At 44.1% G+C, this 17,759-nt stretch overlaps 1 protein-coding gene across 2 annotated transcripts in view; it reads right to left on the bottom strand.

Annotated features, from left to right (window-relative positions):
- Positions 1–982: 982 nt before the first annotated feature.
- Positions 983–17,759, bottom strand: part of LOC119463437 (uncharacterized) — a 43,766-nt gene continuing 26,989 nt past the window's right edge. For both annotated transcript variants that reach the window (XM_049656537.1, XM_037724282.2), the window contains exons 3-6: positions 12,994–13,323; positions 8,039–8,350; positions 3,719–4,009; positions 983–2,329 (exon numbers count right to left, since the gene is read on the bottom strand). In XM_049656537.1, coding sequence (XP_049512494.1) covers positions 2,169–2,329; positions 3,719–4,009; positions 8,039–8,350; positions 12,994–13,323 — 1,094 coding nt within the window. In that variant the 3' untranslated portion in view covers positions 983–2,168. The remainder of the gene's footprint in view (positions 2,330–3,718; positions 4,010–8,038; positions 8,351–12,993; positions 13,324–17,759) is intronic.

The raw sequence follows: 17,759 nt of genomic DNA, 5'->3' as shown, positions 1-17,759 counted from the left end.
CGCACTGCAGGTGCATTACACAGCGCGTATGATGCCCCCGGCATTCTACCGGTGCTAACATATTGGGCAGAAACTAGGAGGTTAACAAAGAAGCTTGAGAACAAGTTAAGGACCACACAAAGAGCGATGGAACGAAAAATGTTAGGCCTAACGTTAAGAGACAGGAAGAGAATCGTGTGGACCAGAGAGCAAACGGGGATTGCCGATATTCTAGTTAACATTAAGAGCGGAAAATGGGCTGGGCAGGACATTTAATGCATAGGATGGATAACCGGTAGACCATTAGAGTTACAGAATGGATACCAAGAGAAGGGAAGCACAGTCTACGGACGGCAGAAAACTAGGTGGGGTGACGAAAGTGAGAAACCTTGCAGGCGTAGGTTGAACTCAGCTAGCGCAATACAGGGGTAAATGGCGATCGCATGGAGAAGCGTTCGTGCTGCAGTGGACATAAATATAGGCTGATATTGACGATGTCACCGCAGGGCTGAGTCATCAGCTCCGGCCAAGATTATAATGGCTAGCAGCTTCTGCAACCGCCTGGCAGCACCTTCTTGAAGTGTTCACTTTCGCGGTCACTAATGCATTGTAGTTATGTCATTGCGTTAAAGAGGAGCGAGAAGAATTAGCTTCAAATCAATGACTGGCTTTTGGTGGGTGTCATCGCTCAAATTATTGCCATCATTAAGCGACACCACACACAAAGCTTCAGCAAGATAGAACCGCATATGGTGTTTTTTGGACATGTATTTTTTTGCACTGATTCAAAGACAGTGCTTAGTATCCTCATTTAATAACCACACACTTCTTTACAGAGAAAAGCGTAAGTACACCCTGAAAAACACGGTTCGTTCTACATCATTCAGCTCTATACACTTTACGCAAGGGCAAACTTGAGGATGCAAGCCTCTTTGACATAGTTGGCACATCTGATTTTTGCAATGCGTGCCATTTCTACAACAAACGGAGCAGCGCTTTAGAGAAAAAAATCATTTTTATTAAACATTCACAACACACTCTCCCATCAGTCATTGGTGAAATAGAAAAGAAGGTAGATTGGACCCTAACAAAAGTGCCCTCGGTTAATATGACGTCATTGACGCAATTTTTGCCATGTTTATTCAGCGCCTAGAAAGTATGTGTCCAAAAAGCACAATTCCTTGAAGTTAGAGGCACCAATTGTTCCTATCGCACTTCAATGAATGTGGAAAGGGATAAGTACACAAATTTTGGGAATATATATTTGTCATTCACCACAATAAGTTTCACATAATAGAAGTTGTACATCTGGGCAGCGCCTAGAGGCGTACAGAAAAAAAAATTGGTTGTCACAGTAGAAAGACCTAAACCAAATATGACTCCAAAAGTGACACTCCTATGTGTTATCTGTCAACATCGGCTATGGATGTATCACTTAACATGCTCTGTAGCCAATTAATAGTGACAGATACATTGTGCAAGGTCAATTCATTCTTCTCAGGAGGAAACCTCAAGAAAAGTCATACAGTACAGCCCCGCCGAAATTACCAGCAGAGAGTCGGCGAGCTGCAGAGATTTAATACTCTTTCAGAATGAACACACCCTTAAACGAAATAGAAATGGGCTCCAACAAAAGAAATATAAAAGTTGTGACGCTATTTGTCTTTCCTTTTGAATTTTGAAACCTGCTTCGACGGAAGATTGCAGAAGGCTGTGCAATCTTCAGTTACTTCCATGTATGAAAACCGAAGGGTGTCGTGTGAACAAGAAATGAGAGCCGTCAAAGTAGTTATAAAGTCGGAAGAAAAATCAACATATCGAAGAAAACAAACGAGAACGTAAGGAGATCACGCCAGTGACCCGACACCCCTGAACAAGGTCGAGGTTTTCTGGGTTTCTTGATCCTCCCATTGTTGCGGCATCGCGTCACTGATGTCGATTATATTTTTGTCTTTGGCAGCGTATTATATCACCATTGTACTTGTCCACAATAAGAAGTGGTGCCTGCTCCTATTTACAATGAAATCGCTAACGCAGTGGTGCCACATTCTTTCACAAGATACCTTCGTCACCCTAAGCTTTGTAGCTAGCATCACTTTTAAGACATCCTGCGCACTCAGCGATGCGTAGCCTGAATGACAATGTATTCTCGTCATGTACGCGTCAGCCTATTATGTTCGGATGCGCGTTCAGTGGCGCTGTAACTGTAGCTCCCACAGCGGTAGAAAAGCTGCTACACAGGCAAAGAGCACTGCAGGCACCGGGAGTAAAGCCACGCCGGCGGCCATGTAGGGTCGATCATGCGACAGCGGCTCCAAAGTGTCTTGGTTCCAGTCGCGCTCTACCGGTTCTGTGAACAAAAAAGGGTAAAAAAAGAATGGGATAAGTTACTTGAAATGAGCTATAACTGCTCCATCATTTTGCAGCATGCCGGTAAGACGTGCATCCAGACACACACAGAATATCAAGGCATTCAGAGTGCCCACACTGTTGTCATGCCGTATTCTCTGCATAGAGTCTGCAACTTGCACAGAAACATTAAACTAAAATGTTCACACTTGCTATTATTTTCCTACATGGGAGCGCTTGCAATAATGGTGAGATAATGGATTTCGTGCGAAACGGCGCGTCTCTAACAACGATGTCGAAGAGGAATACTAGTGGGACAGGCGATAAGAACTAATAGAGAGAGACTGTGCTGCAATACGGACAGTTATGTGCAGCTGTGGCCACAGTATCGCTGGCAACATTGCAGTCATTTAAAGGAGTGTTTAAGGGCACACTTTACCAAAGGATGGATTCTTAGAACCGAAATATCGACCAGCACTTTCAATAACTGCTTTGAAATTGAAGTGCTCGACGAGCTGGTGCATTATCAAGCAATAGCAAAAAAAAAATAATTTAGAGCGCCGGAGGTAGATGCATAAACGTGGCTCTAGCTTGTTATTCCGTTAACTTGTATTTTTCTTTAAATATGTCAACTCATCCATTCTGAGGGACACGCCAAAGACAGGATGTTGCCAGTTAAAGAATTAACACGCTGATAATACTTTTTCCTACACTTCCTTTATTCCTAACTTCCGCTTGCTAATGAATGACATATTTAATCCTCAATGTTCTTTCGAGTTCCTTCTTCGGGATGACCAATTGATTTCTTTATAATGTTAACCAAATCAGAATTCAAGTTCACCACTACTTTTTCACTGCTGCATGCGGACGCTGACCATTGAGTTTCTCGGTACAGTTTGTTAAGAGTTATTCTCAGTCTGGTGCGGTCGTCCGACGTTAATGAAAAAAATTGCTTTTCTGTAAAACCTGACACCCGAAAAAGGAACTTTTATGCAATAGCTCGGCCCTTTATGATCGACAGCAACTGCCTTTGTACTAGTTCATTACTTTCTTGTCCAGGCAAGCAAGTATCCAAAGCATAAATAAAGAAGTTTGTGCACAGATATTGCGGTCTCGTCATTTGGTGGATTCAACATGCTTCACGATTGCTAGTGCTTACATACGGCTTTTTTTCTCTGCTATGGGACGGTAGAGAAATGCACGGCGCCATATGTGCCGCATTACGAAGCAGACCTCGCCATGCAGTCACCGCATTATATTTTACCTCCGGGATTCTGATCGCATATGAGCTGATCTTAGTTTTTCGTTAGTCAGGAAAAGTACGCCTGCTAGCCCACAATACTGGGTGTACAGCAGAATATTCTCTCGCGCTCACATCTCATACACTCACCGTAGGGAGTTCTGACAGAGATCGATTTTCGTGTGGCCATCTCCCGGCCGTCGTAGATGTTTGCAAAGGTGACGGTGCAGTTGTACTCAGTTCCGGGTACCAGTCCATAAAGAGTAATCGTGGAAGATTTGTCGCCGTATTCGTTGCAAATAAAGTTTCTTTCACTTCCTGGGCCGCGCATCGTGCCATAACATTTGTCCAAGGCGCCGTTCTTGACTTCAGGCGCAAGCACCTCGATTTCCACAGTCGTGGGTCCGGTGGCAGTGGCAGAGATCATGAAGTCTCCTGGTGCTGTGAAGAAGAGCGAAAATCGGAAGGCAAATTGGGGTACCCTCCAAGTTTGCGTGAGCTCTCTTCATATGCATATTTGCGAAATACTTAGCTGCACCTAAAAATCTAGTAGCACTAGTATGAATCTCAAATGCTGCTCATTCTCAGTTCGCATTATGAAGCTTTTTTTGTCAGGCAATGAGGCTTCCACATTTTTAGCATGTTAAAAGCATGTTCATAACTTTCAATTGACCAACGATGCAGACAAAGAAAGACTGTATCCACACGAGCGCTGTCTTTAAAAAAATGTCCTTAATTTTCCTTCCGAGTGTGTTTTCTGCGCTGTTAATTAGCAAAGTTTTCAAACGAGCCAATCTTGTTAAAAAGTATGAAGCTAAGCAAACTGTGTAATGCATACCTGTGATACTACAATTCTGCACCGAAAAATAATATTCGAAAGCTGGAGTGCAAATAAAACAGAACAAACCACGGGCGATAATATTTTTTACTGGAGACAATTATTTTTGCTGCGTGACTTCCCGCTCTAAAATAGTAGCGATCATGCTCGCCTTGAAAACTATGGAAGGTATATGCGATTTGTGTTTGGAACAAATTTTCGTAGTCCGACATTCATGCCACGTATCTGTACAGTTAGAGTCACCGCCACTGACAGCGCTTTTTGTGAGGGTAATTATGAATATGCTTCGTCAATGCGGTTATCTGAACCAACAAAGGTACGACCTCACCCATCTGATAATTGGTATGCTATATCGGCAGCGGCTAACCTCCACGAGCTTAGTTGTACCTAGATAAATTATAATCATATCATCAGCTGCATCAATGAGTTGACTGTGCCTTAGCAGAAAACGTAAGCCTGAAATACTTTTGTAGATTTTGTTCGCATTGCAAGCGATAACATCCTTAGATCGTACTCAATGACTTCATAATCGAAATCAGGTAGGTTTTCACATTTTCGTGTCAGAGGTAATAGGTGAATGTAACCTGCATAGACCTGGGCAGCGTAATTGAGGTGTACAGTGGTCATACTAGGTATACGTTTATTCGAACTCAATAATGGTGGAAGGAGCATGCAATTTCAAGTCATCTACAAGGGGAGTTTAAGGAGTTATCTACCTGACCACGAAAGAATTTAGTCACAAAGATGAGACATGTCTAAATATATTGCGAATTGTGTTAAGGCTACACATCCAAAGTATCACCTCGTTGCACACATCTAGCTTCGAAGATACGGAATTTCGGGTGAACCCTTGCGCACAGCAAATAAGCATATGCTCAATCTGGAGCCGTAATAATATTTCTGACACAAAAAGGCAGAAGTGAGAAAGCAACCTATGCACGAATGACTGCAGTTTATGGTGAGTCTTCCCCGGCTGCCAAAACTGTACCGAAATAATTGTACAAGCCTGGATAAAACTGGACATTAACTGCATTTGTTTAGTCTAGGGTATACAGCTATGCATGAAATTCTTCTCTTCACTGGCGCGCCGTCGCTTAAGGGCTGTTGCCAGGGGCTCAGTGTCCGGGATTCTTCCTCGCCGTTGCCCTCCTCCTCGCCGGTATTCGAGCTGCGTGCCGGGTCAAAGTGCATGGCGGGGCGCGAGGCACGGACGTTGTGTATGTCTACTCTCTTGCGCACTTTCTTTTTTCTTTCCTTCGCTTGTGTTTAGACATCACAGTTTAATTGAACACAGTATCTTCCACCTTGAAGCAAAACACGGACGTGTTTTAAAGTCTAAATCTCTACGGAGGCTTTCAAATTTATGCTGATCGGCGGATCTCGACTAGCGGAGACGCCACTGATGTATACATTTCGGGGCTTGCGTTCCGCAGTAGCTTTCCTCTTGCGGTGCGATCGCTTCCAGAAGAGGCCCGCTATATTGCTTTTTTTGCATGACTGTTGTTGTTTTATTAAATTTCTGTTCACGAACTTTGCTTCTTCGGTTCTTGATTCTTGTTGCTTAGACTGCTGTCAGCCCGCAGCTGTTCTATGTGGAGTTTCCCCATGCTACCGCCTTGCCCCCAGACGTACCTCATAGGATCTTTTCCCAAGTGATTACTCATAGCGCCTTTTGTTTATTTTTTGTTGCTTCTGTTGCCCGAGGTGGCGGCATCGAATCCCGGCGACGGCGTCCGCACTTCAGTGAGGGCGAAATGCGAAAACACCCTTGTATTTATTTAGGTGCACGTTAAAGAACCTCAGGTGGTCCAAATTATTGCACAGTCCCCCACTACGGCGTGCTTCATAATCAGATCGTGCTTTTGGCACATAAAAGCCCTGATTTTTTTTAAATGCTGTCTTCAAATTGAATAGTCACTAATGGTAAATACCAGTATTTTTGAAATCCTTTTCGAATATTTCAAAACGTCAACTGTGCCCAAACAAACATAAGGTTGGAGCAAAAGCACGCTAATTTTTCACCCCCGCGGGCATATTATAGACATAAAACATAAGCATTTGCGTAGTGGAGCAGGCTAACGTCAGTTAGGTAGCCACACTTTACAGACTGCAAAGCGATCATTCACACTCTCTGAGAAGCTCTGGCGATGGGAACAAACTACTTGTTTGCTTCTAATGGTCCATTTGTGACTTTAATAAAGAACGCTTCATAACGTACTATGTAATGACAGAAACTTGCCAACTTTACCAATACTGGGATGTGAACATCGTTTTATGTTTATTTTGAAAATGGCTGTTCGTTATTCAAAAACTATTCAAAAGTATTCGATACTCGATTAGATGCGATTCGCTTAAGGCACTATCTGATTATTATTGGATTGTGTCTCAAAAATACCTATTCGCACACCCCTATGAATGTTCCGTGGCCTGGTCCCGCGAAATCAGCATGAAGGCGTTGCCCTCTCTTTTTAGGATATTCGCAAGGAGGAATTGTCACTTAGCAGCTTCAGTTTTCTGCTCTTGTCATGTGCCAAAAGCTTTAACCTAATTTCCGATAAACGGGTATTTATCCGCCTTCAATGCATGGTTGAGGATTGCTGAATAGACAGGCATATCCGCAGGTGCACTTCCAGAAATTATTCGCGCCAGAGGTATTCGCGCTACTGTCCAAATTTAATGCAAGATAGGTCACGCGAATTTTCACACCATCCCAGAAGGCCCCTATGCTTAACTTCTGTCAGGAGAACCTGGAGCTGCTTCTCAATGAGCCAGTGATCTTTTTATTCATTGCTTCGTAACTGGCGACGAGACGTGGGTTGATCACAAGGACATTGAGTTCAAAACAGCGACAACAAAGTGATATCCCAAGCCTTTGCCCACACCCCAAAAATTCAAGACAAAGAAATCTGCAGACGCAGTCATGCTAACTATATTCTTTAAACCAGAAGGCTTGTTGCTTCAAGAATTTATGTTCCATAAGATAAACATAACATTCCGTAAGATAAACATGAAGTTATGATTATCATGGAAACAGCGCGAGAAAGGAGGACTTCGACAGTTGCCATACGAGCGCTGACACAGGCACCACAGCACACGAGCGCTCGTGTGTTGTTGGCCTCAGTCCCCACTTTCCACGCGTAGATGCATAAACTACCCAATGTAGAATCCTTTGGTAATTATGCAACCCGGTCGCACGCTCTTATGACGACTAGACAAAATTGTTCCGTAGCTCATGCTTCCTAAATATTGCGCGCTCGATCTCCTTACTTAGACGTCTTTCAAGGTGCCTTACGTGCGTTAACTTAGTTTTTTTCCTCGAAAAGTATCACGCGATGGTGGCAAGGATACTAGAACATTATATCACTGTGTCCGCCCACCACTTGCGCCTGAAAAGGCGATAACGTAATTCGACTTACATGCGTCGCTAGCTTCATGGTTTCAGTGGAGCTTGTTCAGCATCTGCCTTAGAATCAGTGATCTTTAATTCAATCCACACACGTGCACGAGATAAAATCCACTTGGTGGCTTCGCTTGCGACATAAACGCCGGTGCACAGGAAGTGTGTTCCGAAACACAGTTTAAACAACACACCATAAATCTCGGAAGATGAAATAGACAAAGCATAGACTCACCGAAAGACGGCGTGCGAATTTCGGCAGCCTCTGGCGAACTTCTCAGGGTGTCGCTGCCGCAGCGGGTGGTAGTCGTGACAAGGACGCAGTAGGGCGTGTCCACGGTGCTCTCGAAGTGTAGGGAAGTATCAGCTGTGTTAAACTCCCGGCAGGTGGAGACATCGGCTCCAACGTCGCAGGAATCGAACGTGTAGCACACTTTCACTGCGTATTTGTCGAGCACGCCCGTGTAAGTAGTTGGCGGATCCCACGAAATGCGGCTCTGTGAAGGCGATTCAGGAGCCACGGTGATGTTCTTCGGCGGATCCGGATCTACAGGAAGTAGAAACGCGACATGGCTGTGTCTGTTAGGCGTCATTCTTTTTTTGCTGCATACCTTTGCTATCGGGTGCAACTAGTGTAGTATTTTGTGCACCCGTTAAAAAAAGCGTAAGTTCGATGCGTGTACAGTAGCGCTCACTCTTAAATGAAACACCAAATAAGTATTCCTTCATCGATTACAGATTAGATATAGCACGAAAATCCGCATATAATTTTTTGAATACTTGCATAGCACATCACATTAGTCACTTTTGCCTGATGTCTTTGACGAAATGACACAATGGCGTTCATGAATAACCACTTTTGTGTTTCGTTTAAGAGTTCACCATAGCGTATATTTGTTAAGAAAAATAGGCATCAACTTAGTATGGCTCCTTGCACGCAATGTGATTTTTGACATTAGTACAGTAAATTTCTTTAGAATAGGTGAGTAGTTGATTGGTTCTGTATAGCATTTTACTTTTGGTGATTCATTGGGATGCCATCAACGAAATCAGGAAATAATAAATGTAAGAGCCTATGTGGAACCTCACTATGAGCTCTATATGGTATAATGAAAAGGGGCAGTTAGAACTAAAACTGTTCGACATGTGGGAAAGATAGCACATCACATAAGTTAATAAAAGAATATTTATTGTAATCAGAAACAGACATTGTTATATGCGACTTTCTGAAGTAATTATGAATGATTGCGCTGCCACACCGAGATTGTTACAAAACTGAATCCACGGGAAGTATTTTTTCCATTTGACGTCCAATCGCCTGGCACACACTGAGAAGTTTCACAGCATGATGTTCCCGTATTATATTCGTTACTATAGAACCACAACGGCGCAGTGTCTTGTATATAGTCTTCGATATTTGCAAATAAATGTTTGAAAGTATCTGTAAGGGGTGAAATATTATCACTATCTATGTACATGGAGATAAAACCCTAAATAAATACAACAGTTTAAGTTCCTAATGCACAAGAAACTAACAAATAGTTTAGATGCTGTACGCAGAGCTGCGATATTAAGGAAGGTCACTTCACATCAACAGTTGCCCTCTCATTCTCAATGAACTGAGTCACACTAAAGTGCTAACATTGTCGCTATATCATAGCCGCACAAAAGCATGCAGTACTAGTTTGGTCCTATAATTACTTGGCATAGAAAGAAGCGCTAAACATCCGTTTAATATTGTCGTTCAATAGAAGGTGAGGGAGAACTTTAATAAACGCCAGAGAGTTTCGTTTGAAGTTAACTGCTCTAGATTGCTACTCTGCACCTGCAAAAAGGAAAGGGGAGAGAAAGAGTGTTCTCTATAGACTCACGGGAAGCAAGACAAGTGAAACGCTGTCAGAAAACAGAAATACGAAATGGAAGATGGCAAGCAATGGTCAGAATGAAGCGGCGAGGGATGCGCAAAGTTCCAAGTCTGCGCATGTATGTGTGGCTGCGCCCTCTCTATCTGTTTCTCAGGCACAATCATTAAATCGAACATACCCCCTTCTGCATAAGCGTGTGGTGTTTTACCAATCAAGTAACCGTGGAGACCATCCTGCAGTTTAATTTCTTGTTTAATTACATATATGTAACATATTAGCCCTTAGTGTGCTAGCTAGCGCAACTAACGGCCAAAGCGGCGGATATTTAACCGCAGACGTCACGTAATTAGTAAGCCCGGAAGGAGGCAACTTGAAAACAAACGCTGATTTGATATCTCATGACAACAAAGTGGTAAAATTCAATCCCTTGCCTATGTAATGATAGAGAAGATAACAAGATCCGTGGAGCTAGATTTTTTTTGTGAGTCACAACTGTAAGAAGAAACAGATAACAAACCCAGAGAAAGCAATAGGAAAACTAATTGTAATGTTTAACTGTAACGTAGGGCTAATATGTTAAAGGGAAGTAAGAGCAGTTCACAAGATAACTTGCCGTAGGTGGGAGATCTCACCTGCGACAAGAAATATTTTCGTTCATTAATTTCATTTTCCTTTCCCCGATGTAAGTCGTCTTTCTAAGTATAAACTGTGCGGCTTTCCTGGGAAAATAATTTAGCTCTTCTGAATTAGGAATCATTCCTACTCTATAAAGTTTTTCAATCAATCAATTAATAACGATCTACGTATCGCACGAAAAAGCCAGGGAGTTTCTGTGATTGCTTGATTTCAACGGAGAAATAGCTATTCTGGAGACAGTGAAATACAGCCTTGTTTCAGTTTTAAGCCAATCAGACAGGACGTAGCCAAGATGTGAGCAGTCAGAACTGACAAATTGCCCTATCGGACAGTAAAGTGGAAAGACACAGCAGGTAGAACTAATTCAAACTGTTGCTATTTGAAAGACCGGCAATCCAGGGATCACATGATGTAAATATTCTATACCATTTCCGTTTCTTCTCCTGCATACTGTTCCTGTCATGTGATATTTGTGTCCTAAGAAGAAATTATCACCAGGATCGACCTGTCGTGAGCCGTGGTTGATAAGAAAGGAACACAAAAGAGCGAAAATAATTGCTACGTTATACCGGTCCACCTCGCCTTCGAGGCCCCACTGCGATATCGGTCGGCCTTGCGTTATATTTCGCTTAGTCGTGCGCTTTCAGCTCACGCATGACTGACTCACACATTCATTTCCACATCAGTTACGCTGTTTCAGTGACCTTAAAAAGAAAAAAAGGAACGTGTTACCACACGCAAGCCCCTGCTGGCACGCAGGAGGTGTACAGTGGTATGGACACAGACACCTGCTTCGTTCCAATCGCGCCTCTTTTAAAACCAAGCTTTCGTCGCGAACTCTCTCGATTTTGCTCACTGAAACTGCTGCCTTGTCGAATAGCTGGAGACAGCACTCACACAACGAACCGGCTTTATGTCAAGCCTAATCAGCACTACCGCACATATGTGTCTATGACCGCATCAGTTCTCTACGTAATCAAGTATTCAAAGAACAAAGGGTACCTAAATATCCTCACTGCAACAAATAACGCATCTTCAAGAGCCAGAGTGCTCCTACTAAAGCGAACCAATCTATGCCTAATTTCCTGGGATTTGGTGCTTCTTCGCGGTCGGTATCTGGCCGACTAAATTGGGCCGATCCTGTAAATAGGGCATCGGTACAGTGGGCCGACCCTAGAGACAGTGCCATTGCAAAGTCGGCTGACCCCGAAGACATGGTAATATGTGGTCACGTGAGGCGCGTGGTCCCACGTCTTCGCGGTCTCGCCGAGCAGACGCGTAACCGCTATGCTAAACACGGTGTAAGCAGTTTTATCATGCTAAGCAAGAGCTCGCGGGATCAAATCCTGGCCTCGGCGACCGCATTTATATGGATGGCAAATGCAAAAACACCCATCTACCGTGCATTGGGTGCACGGAGTCACCTAATGCGGCGTGCCTCATAATCAGATTGTGATTTCGGCACGTAAAGCCCCATATTGTTTTTTAGGTTTTATCATCTGATCCCAGGATCAGTTTTAGAACACTGAACTAACCTGTGCACGAAAACTTCACGTGTATTCTAAGATGCCCGTTGGATCTGTACATTTTCTTTTTCTTGACACCAACTGATTGGGGTAATACGCCGACGATCGAGGCCACCACATCGAGTTCCCGTTTTTTTTTTTTTTTTACTCGGAAACCCACTGCAGTGACATCGAGCACTCGCTGAGTGCGCCTTCTCTAGTTCAAAGTTGGGACGGCTCTCGTTACATATTCAACCAGTCTGGAGTTTTTTATCGTACAGTCGCGCTCTTCACGATCTTGTCGCCGAGATATGCTTAACGCAATACGCGATATGCTTAACCGAAATGTGCGCTCAAGCTTCCCTAAAGCAAATGTCTAGAACTGACTGACACATGTGCTTCAGCGCTTGCTCTATCTGACTTGGACTTTGTTTTTATTTGTTAGAAGGCGAAGGAAACATGAGTTAATTGCCAAAACGCTCAGATACACAGCATTCTTGAAGGTGCTACACACTGTTCTCCACGCGAAGCGTGAAGAAAATTCTGTAGAGGCCAGAATTATCTGCAGAGCTGTGACACATGGTAAAGTCCATAGTAGTGCTCACCCTGCCACAATTATACCGCTCTGTCTGGCACTGTTTTTCGTCTAACGCCTAGAAAGCAGCCTGTACGAGACAATTAATCGAGAGCCTAACTTCTCACGGTATACGCGTACACAAATGCGTTTTATCCTTCGGAAATTCTAATTGTGCTGTGCATTAGCTGATATCCACAATCCTTTTATAAAGAATAAATTTCTCGGTGGGATATGTGGGTATCCTCGGTGATGGCGGCGAGTCCGTCCCACTTAGGCCGTACAATACATAGCAAATATCGACCGGTTCGCACAGACGAGCCAAGGAAACACACACCGGAATAACATCTTTATTGTAGCCACTCTGGAATATGCGAGAGTCATCCGATATATCAGTTGCACGCAATAAACTTCGCATCCGGTGTTGCTAACTGCATTTGAAATTAATAGCTGAGACCCACTAGTAACCTAAATTAGTTAATATAACTAACTCTACCTTAACCAATTGCATGTATATGAAGGTAGTAAAGAGTGAGGCAACTAAGTAGTAATTACCACGACCTTATCTTTTTTTAGGCGTGTAATACTGACTTGGAACAATCACACTCGCCTTTTCCTGGGATGAAGATGCCCTGCAGGACGACCGCTGGTGAAGTGCGTTCCGGTGGACCAGTGACGTGAGTACGCACGTTCAGGCTCACGTTGGAGCAGGCATCGATGTGTCCACATGTGACCTGCGTCTGGTCCGGATGTATGATGGTGCCGTTGCTGCACGATCCGACACGGTGTGGTGTTGCGACCCCACCAGCAGCTGCACCGCTACCATCGTCGATCACCTCGACCCAGTAGTAGTCGAAGCGGCCCACTGGTCGCTCCCACGTCGCGGTGAACGAGTCACCCGCCACTGCTACCAGGCTCAGGTTGGCCACTACAGGAGGCACTGCAATCACGCACGCGAAGGTTCAACTGAAGCGATACGCGAGCGGATCACCGTCCTTCATGTATACCGGTTGGTTCGCGAAATTAGTTCGAAATGGCCTAAAAATAAGGAAGATCAGAGGATAATACGATTTCCTCTTGATCACTTTTATCACAGAGGCATACATTTCAAAATGATTGTATGTTGTAATTGCTCAAGTAGTTATGCAATAAAGAATATTTAACATTTTTACCAAGTGAGCCTTGAAATTTATTGCAATGAAAGGCTTCAAGCGTACTATCTGAGGAGCTCCTAACCCTTTCCAGAATGACAAGAACGTGACGCTGCTAATTTTTACAGCGTAATGAATGCCGACCAATTTCATGCAGAAAGTCAAACAAGCCGCCGTGGGGGCGCAGTGCTCTTGACGTTGCGCTGCTAAGCACGAGGGCGCGAGATCAAATCCCGGCCGCGACAGCCGCATTTCAATGGGGTCGAAATGTAAAAACACCATTATATCGTGCACTGGGTGCAGGTTAAAGAACCCGACGTGGACAAAATAATGCCGAGTTCCCCACTGCACTGCCGTGCCTCATAATCGTATTGTGGTCTTGGCAGGTAAAACCAGAGAAATCAGTTGTAACTGCTAAACTGAACTGCAGCATAGCGCAACTGTCACGCACTTATGAGGTGCCCTTGAGTGACGTCACTACTTGTGCTTCACCGTTGGGCCAGTGTCAAGCGAGCATCATTTTCAAGCTGCGATCTCGATTCCTTGATGCTTGCCCAACGGTGACGGTGCAAGCAATCATGTCATACATGGGCTCCTACTGAGAGCATGACCACTGGGTTCTTGAGCTGTTTAGATTCGTTTTCTGCCCGAAATTGGCCGAATTCGGTACGCTGTAAAAATCTGAAGAGTCAACTTTGTGAAAGTCTTCAAGCGGTTATGAGCTTCTCGGATGGCACACTTCATGTCTCGCATTGGGATCAGTCGCGTGGCTGTGTTGGTTTAAAAGGTAATTAGCCTAGTTGCTTAAGTACTACACCGATACATATTCGTTGTATGCCTCTGTGGTGAAAGCAATGCAAAGTAAATAACTTAAACATCTAATATTTCGTATTTTAACAAACTTCAAACCCATTTTGTGAAACCCCCGGTACATCCTAATTAGTGAGTACACAAACGGAGTGAAGAGATCACACGTCTTCGAACATTATGTGAGCCTGTCAACAGAAAAAAAACAGAATATTTAAAATAAACAACTCGTTAATTTCAGCAAGGATACCGCGGGCGCCCTATATGACCCAGATATACGGGGAAAATTGAGTGTTTAGCAATTCTTTGCAACGATCATAATTATTCCAGAAGCATTAAACTTTCTTTCCCCGCATATAATCCATGACAATGCTCCAATTTTCGCTCAAGGTAAACTGGGTGCAACGTGTACTTCTCAAAGGACATTGCAAAACATAGCAGATAACAACGGCGCAAAACTTTTGGGCACTTGCTAATAAGTTTTTTACAAATTTCGTATTTACGTGATATTGTAGAAACTTCGTCCACACATCGAACGCAAGATTTCTCTTGTGTCCTTAAAATGTTAAGTTTGTGGCATTTAATCTTTTTTTTTTTCATGACATTGAGGAAATTTCCAATAGAGCACGTAAAATATGCTTATTATGCACTGCACGCAACGCATGCGTATGCAGTTCACTGCAAGGGTTGTGAATACCCTAATACACTTCCATTCTTTTAACGCGATATCGTTAAGGGCTCCGTGTCGCGTCGGCGTCGGTGTCGGCGTAAGCATCGGCGTGTCTCGGAAATAATCATGCCGAACTGCATCATCGCGAAACACCCCGACTGGGTGGGCCTTTCGCATGGCGCACGGCGTTAGTGAACAAAAATTGAATTTCTCTTAGAAAAATCCGTCAGAAAAATCGTGAAGTACGACTTGGCTACAACCTACAGACGTGACAGCATCGGATTGTAATTTGAATATACGTGAAAAAAGTCTCATAAGCCGCAAGGGATCCTTGAATTCTATCGCGTTCTACTCTTAAAGGCGAAGCTGAAGCGTCCTCAAATTCTGATGGTGTTTCGCTGTGCTTTGGTTGCAGGGCAACACTGAGGGGAATATTGAACACCGAGCATTTCTAAATTTTGATCGGGTCCCATGTCGCAGACTTCGGTGTCGGTGTCGGCGTCAACGCCGTCCAATAACGCTATCGTGTTCCATTCTTAAAGGTGACGCTTAAGCGTACTCCGAATTTTTTTGTGTGCGTCGTCCATATCCATCGCCATTATGTTCCACAAATATAAAATTGCTGCTGTTGTTAGATGTCTCATATAAGCGGGGAAATTTTGCAAGCGTCTGTCATAAAGGCTTTAAACACTCAGAAATGAAGAGTTTGGCAATTTCATTTAGTTCCTAATTAACACACACAGTTCGCAATCTGCCTATGCATTTCCACCAAAATGACACATACTTTCTTCAAATATGAACTCGGTGAATAAGAGTCTTTTTGGGGGCATCGTAAACACTTGCACACGTTTCTGAGAGCTTCTAGTGACACAAACGGCTGCGCTATAAAAATCCGCGTTAGAGTCGGGAGAATCGCATGTAATTCTTGGGTTATACGTGCCAAAACCGCTAATTATGCGGCACGCCGTAGTGGGGGACTCCCGATTAATTTTAACCATCAGAGTTTCTTCAACGTGCACCCACGGTACACGGGTGTTTTTGCAATTCGGCCCCATCGTAATGCGGCTATACCGCGGCCGGGATTTGATCCCGCGACCTCCTGCTTAGCACTGCAGCACCATAGCCGCTAAGCCACCGCGGCGGGTTAGAGTCAGGAGACGTTGACGTTTTCCTTGGAATGCAAGAAACCCTTTCAAATTCGGTGCAGAGGTTACCCAGGAAATTTTAACAGCACGAGTGTCCCCATAATTGCTAGCGCAATAAATTGCATTACGATTCCATCATCGTCGATATTACAAGATCGTCGACAGCAGCCGCCAAATGTATTATTTGTTTTTTTTATCCATCGTTTTTTTTTCTTTATCCATCGTTCTGAACCACCAAGGTTGCTCCAGAAAGCCAGTGAGTATCTGTTAAAATGTTTCCTGACTGTACGCAAGAAACTCAAAATCCTTGATCCTCTGCCATGTAATATCTACATTCAAGTGTACCTTTTAGCGCGAATAAACTTCTGCATTGCAACATCAACCGTGTGTGGTCCGAGGCCTTAGTTGCAAAGACGCTACAATTTCATATCGCACTAGAACTGGCTCCGCACAAGCATGGACTGCACGATCCGCATCTATGCCCTCTTTTTATCTTATGTCGTGAGATCACGGAAGTAGAACACTTTATGCAGAGCGATGTGATGCCATCATCGACATTGCGTGACCGTAATACTGCAATCGCCAGGCATTCTGTGTCATACCGTACTCGTGATGTCGCCATGGTAGTTTCATCGTAATCTCTCCAGCTTCCTCGTCCGACTCTTGTCACGCCGTCGTCGTCATCCCTTTGGTGTCTCGCAGTCGTCGCCACGCTCTGTCCAATCATTGTCGTCATACCACAATCGCCATTTAATTAACGTCATGTCGTCATCGTACCACCTTCCTCGTTCCATCGACGTCATTTTTTCTTATTTGTCATTTCATCATAATTTTACTATCGTCAATTAGTCGTGATTATGCCACCTTTCTTACATGGCGTTGTCGTCATCGCGATTGCGCCGTCGTAATGCATTCGTTCCGATATACCATTGTCGTGATGCATTCGTGGACGTTCCGTCCTCGTTATTCAATCTTCGAACTCCGGTACTCATCGTACGATGGTTATCACGTTATCGTCGTCATAGATTCGTTATGGCGCCATGGTCGTCATGAGCTCGTTATCAGCCATTGTCCTCATGCCATAGTCGCCACGCTCTCGTCGTTATACCTATCGTCATCACTTTATAATCGCAATCCCATTGTAGCCACGTTGTCGTCTTCATACCTCCTTCATTGTTCAGTAACGTCCCTCCTTTTTCGTCGTTTATGGTCGTCTCTGCGTCGTCTTCATGCACTCATCGCCATGCCATCATGGTCATGGGTGACCCTTTCGAGCGAGTGTCACGTTTGCCCGATCCCGGAAACAATACCTCTCGCATACGCCCGAAGCAATGAAAATCTCTGAGTCATCATCGCCGGTCCATCTTTATGTCCACTGCAGGACGAAGGTCTCTCCCTGTGATCTCCAATTACCGCTGTCTTGCGCTAGCTGATTCCGATTTGCGCCTGCTAGTTTCCTAATTTCATCACGCCACTTAGTTTTCAGTCATCCTCGACTGCCCATCCCGTCCTTTGGAACCCATTCTGTAACTATTGTGGTCTAGCGTTTATGTACCCTACGCATTACGTGGCCTGCCCAGTTCCATTTTTCTATCTTAATGTC

Source organism: Dermacentor silvarum, chromosome 9, assembly GCF_013339745.2.
Source record: "Dermacentor silvarum isolate Dsil-2018 chromosome 9, BIME_Dsil_1.4, whole genome shotgun sequence".
NCBI lineage: Eukaryota > Metazoa > Arthropoda > Arachnida > Ixodida > Ixodidae > Dermacentor > Dermacentor silvarum.
Note: the sequence above shows the minus strand (reverse complement) of the source record. Positions and strands in the feature narration are given on the sequence as shown.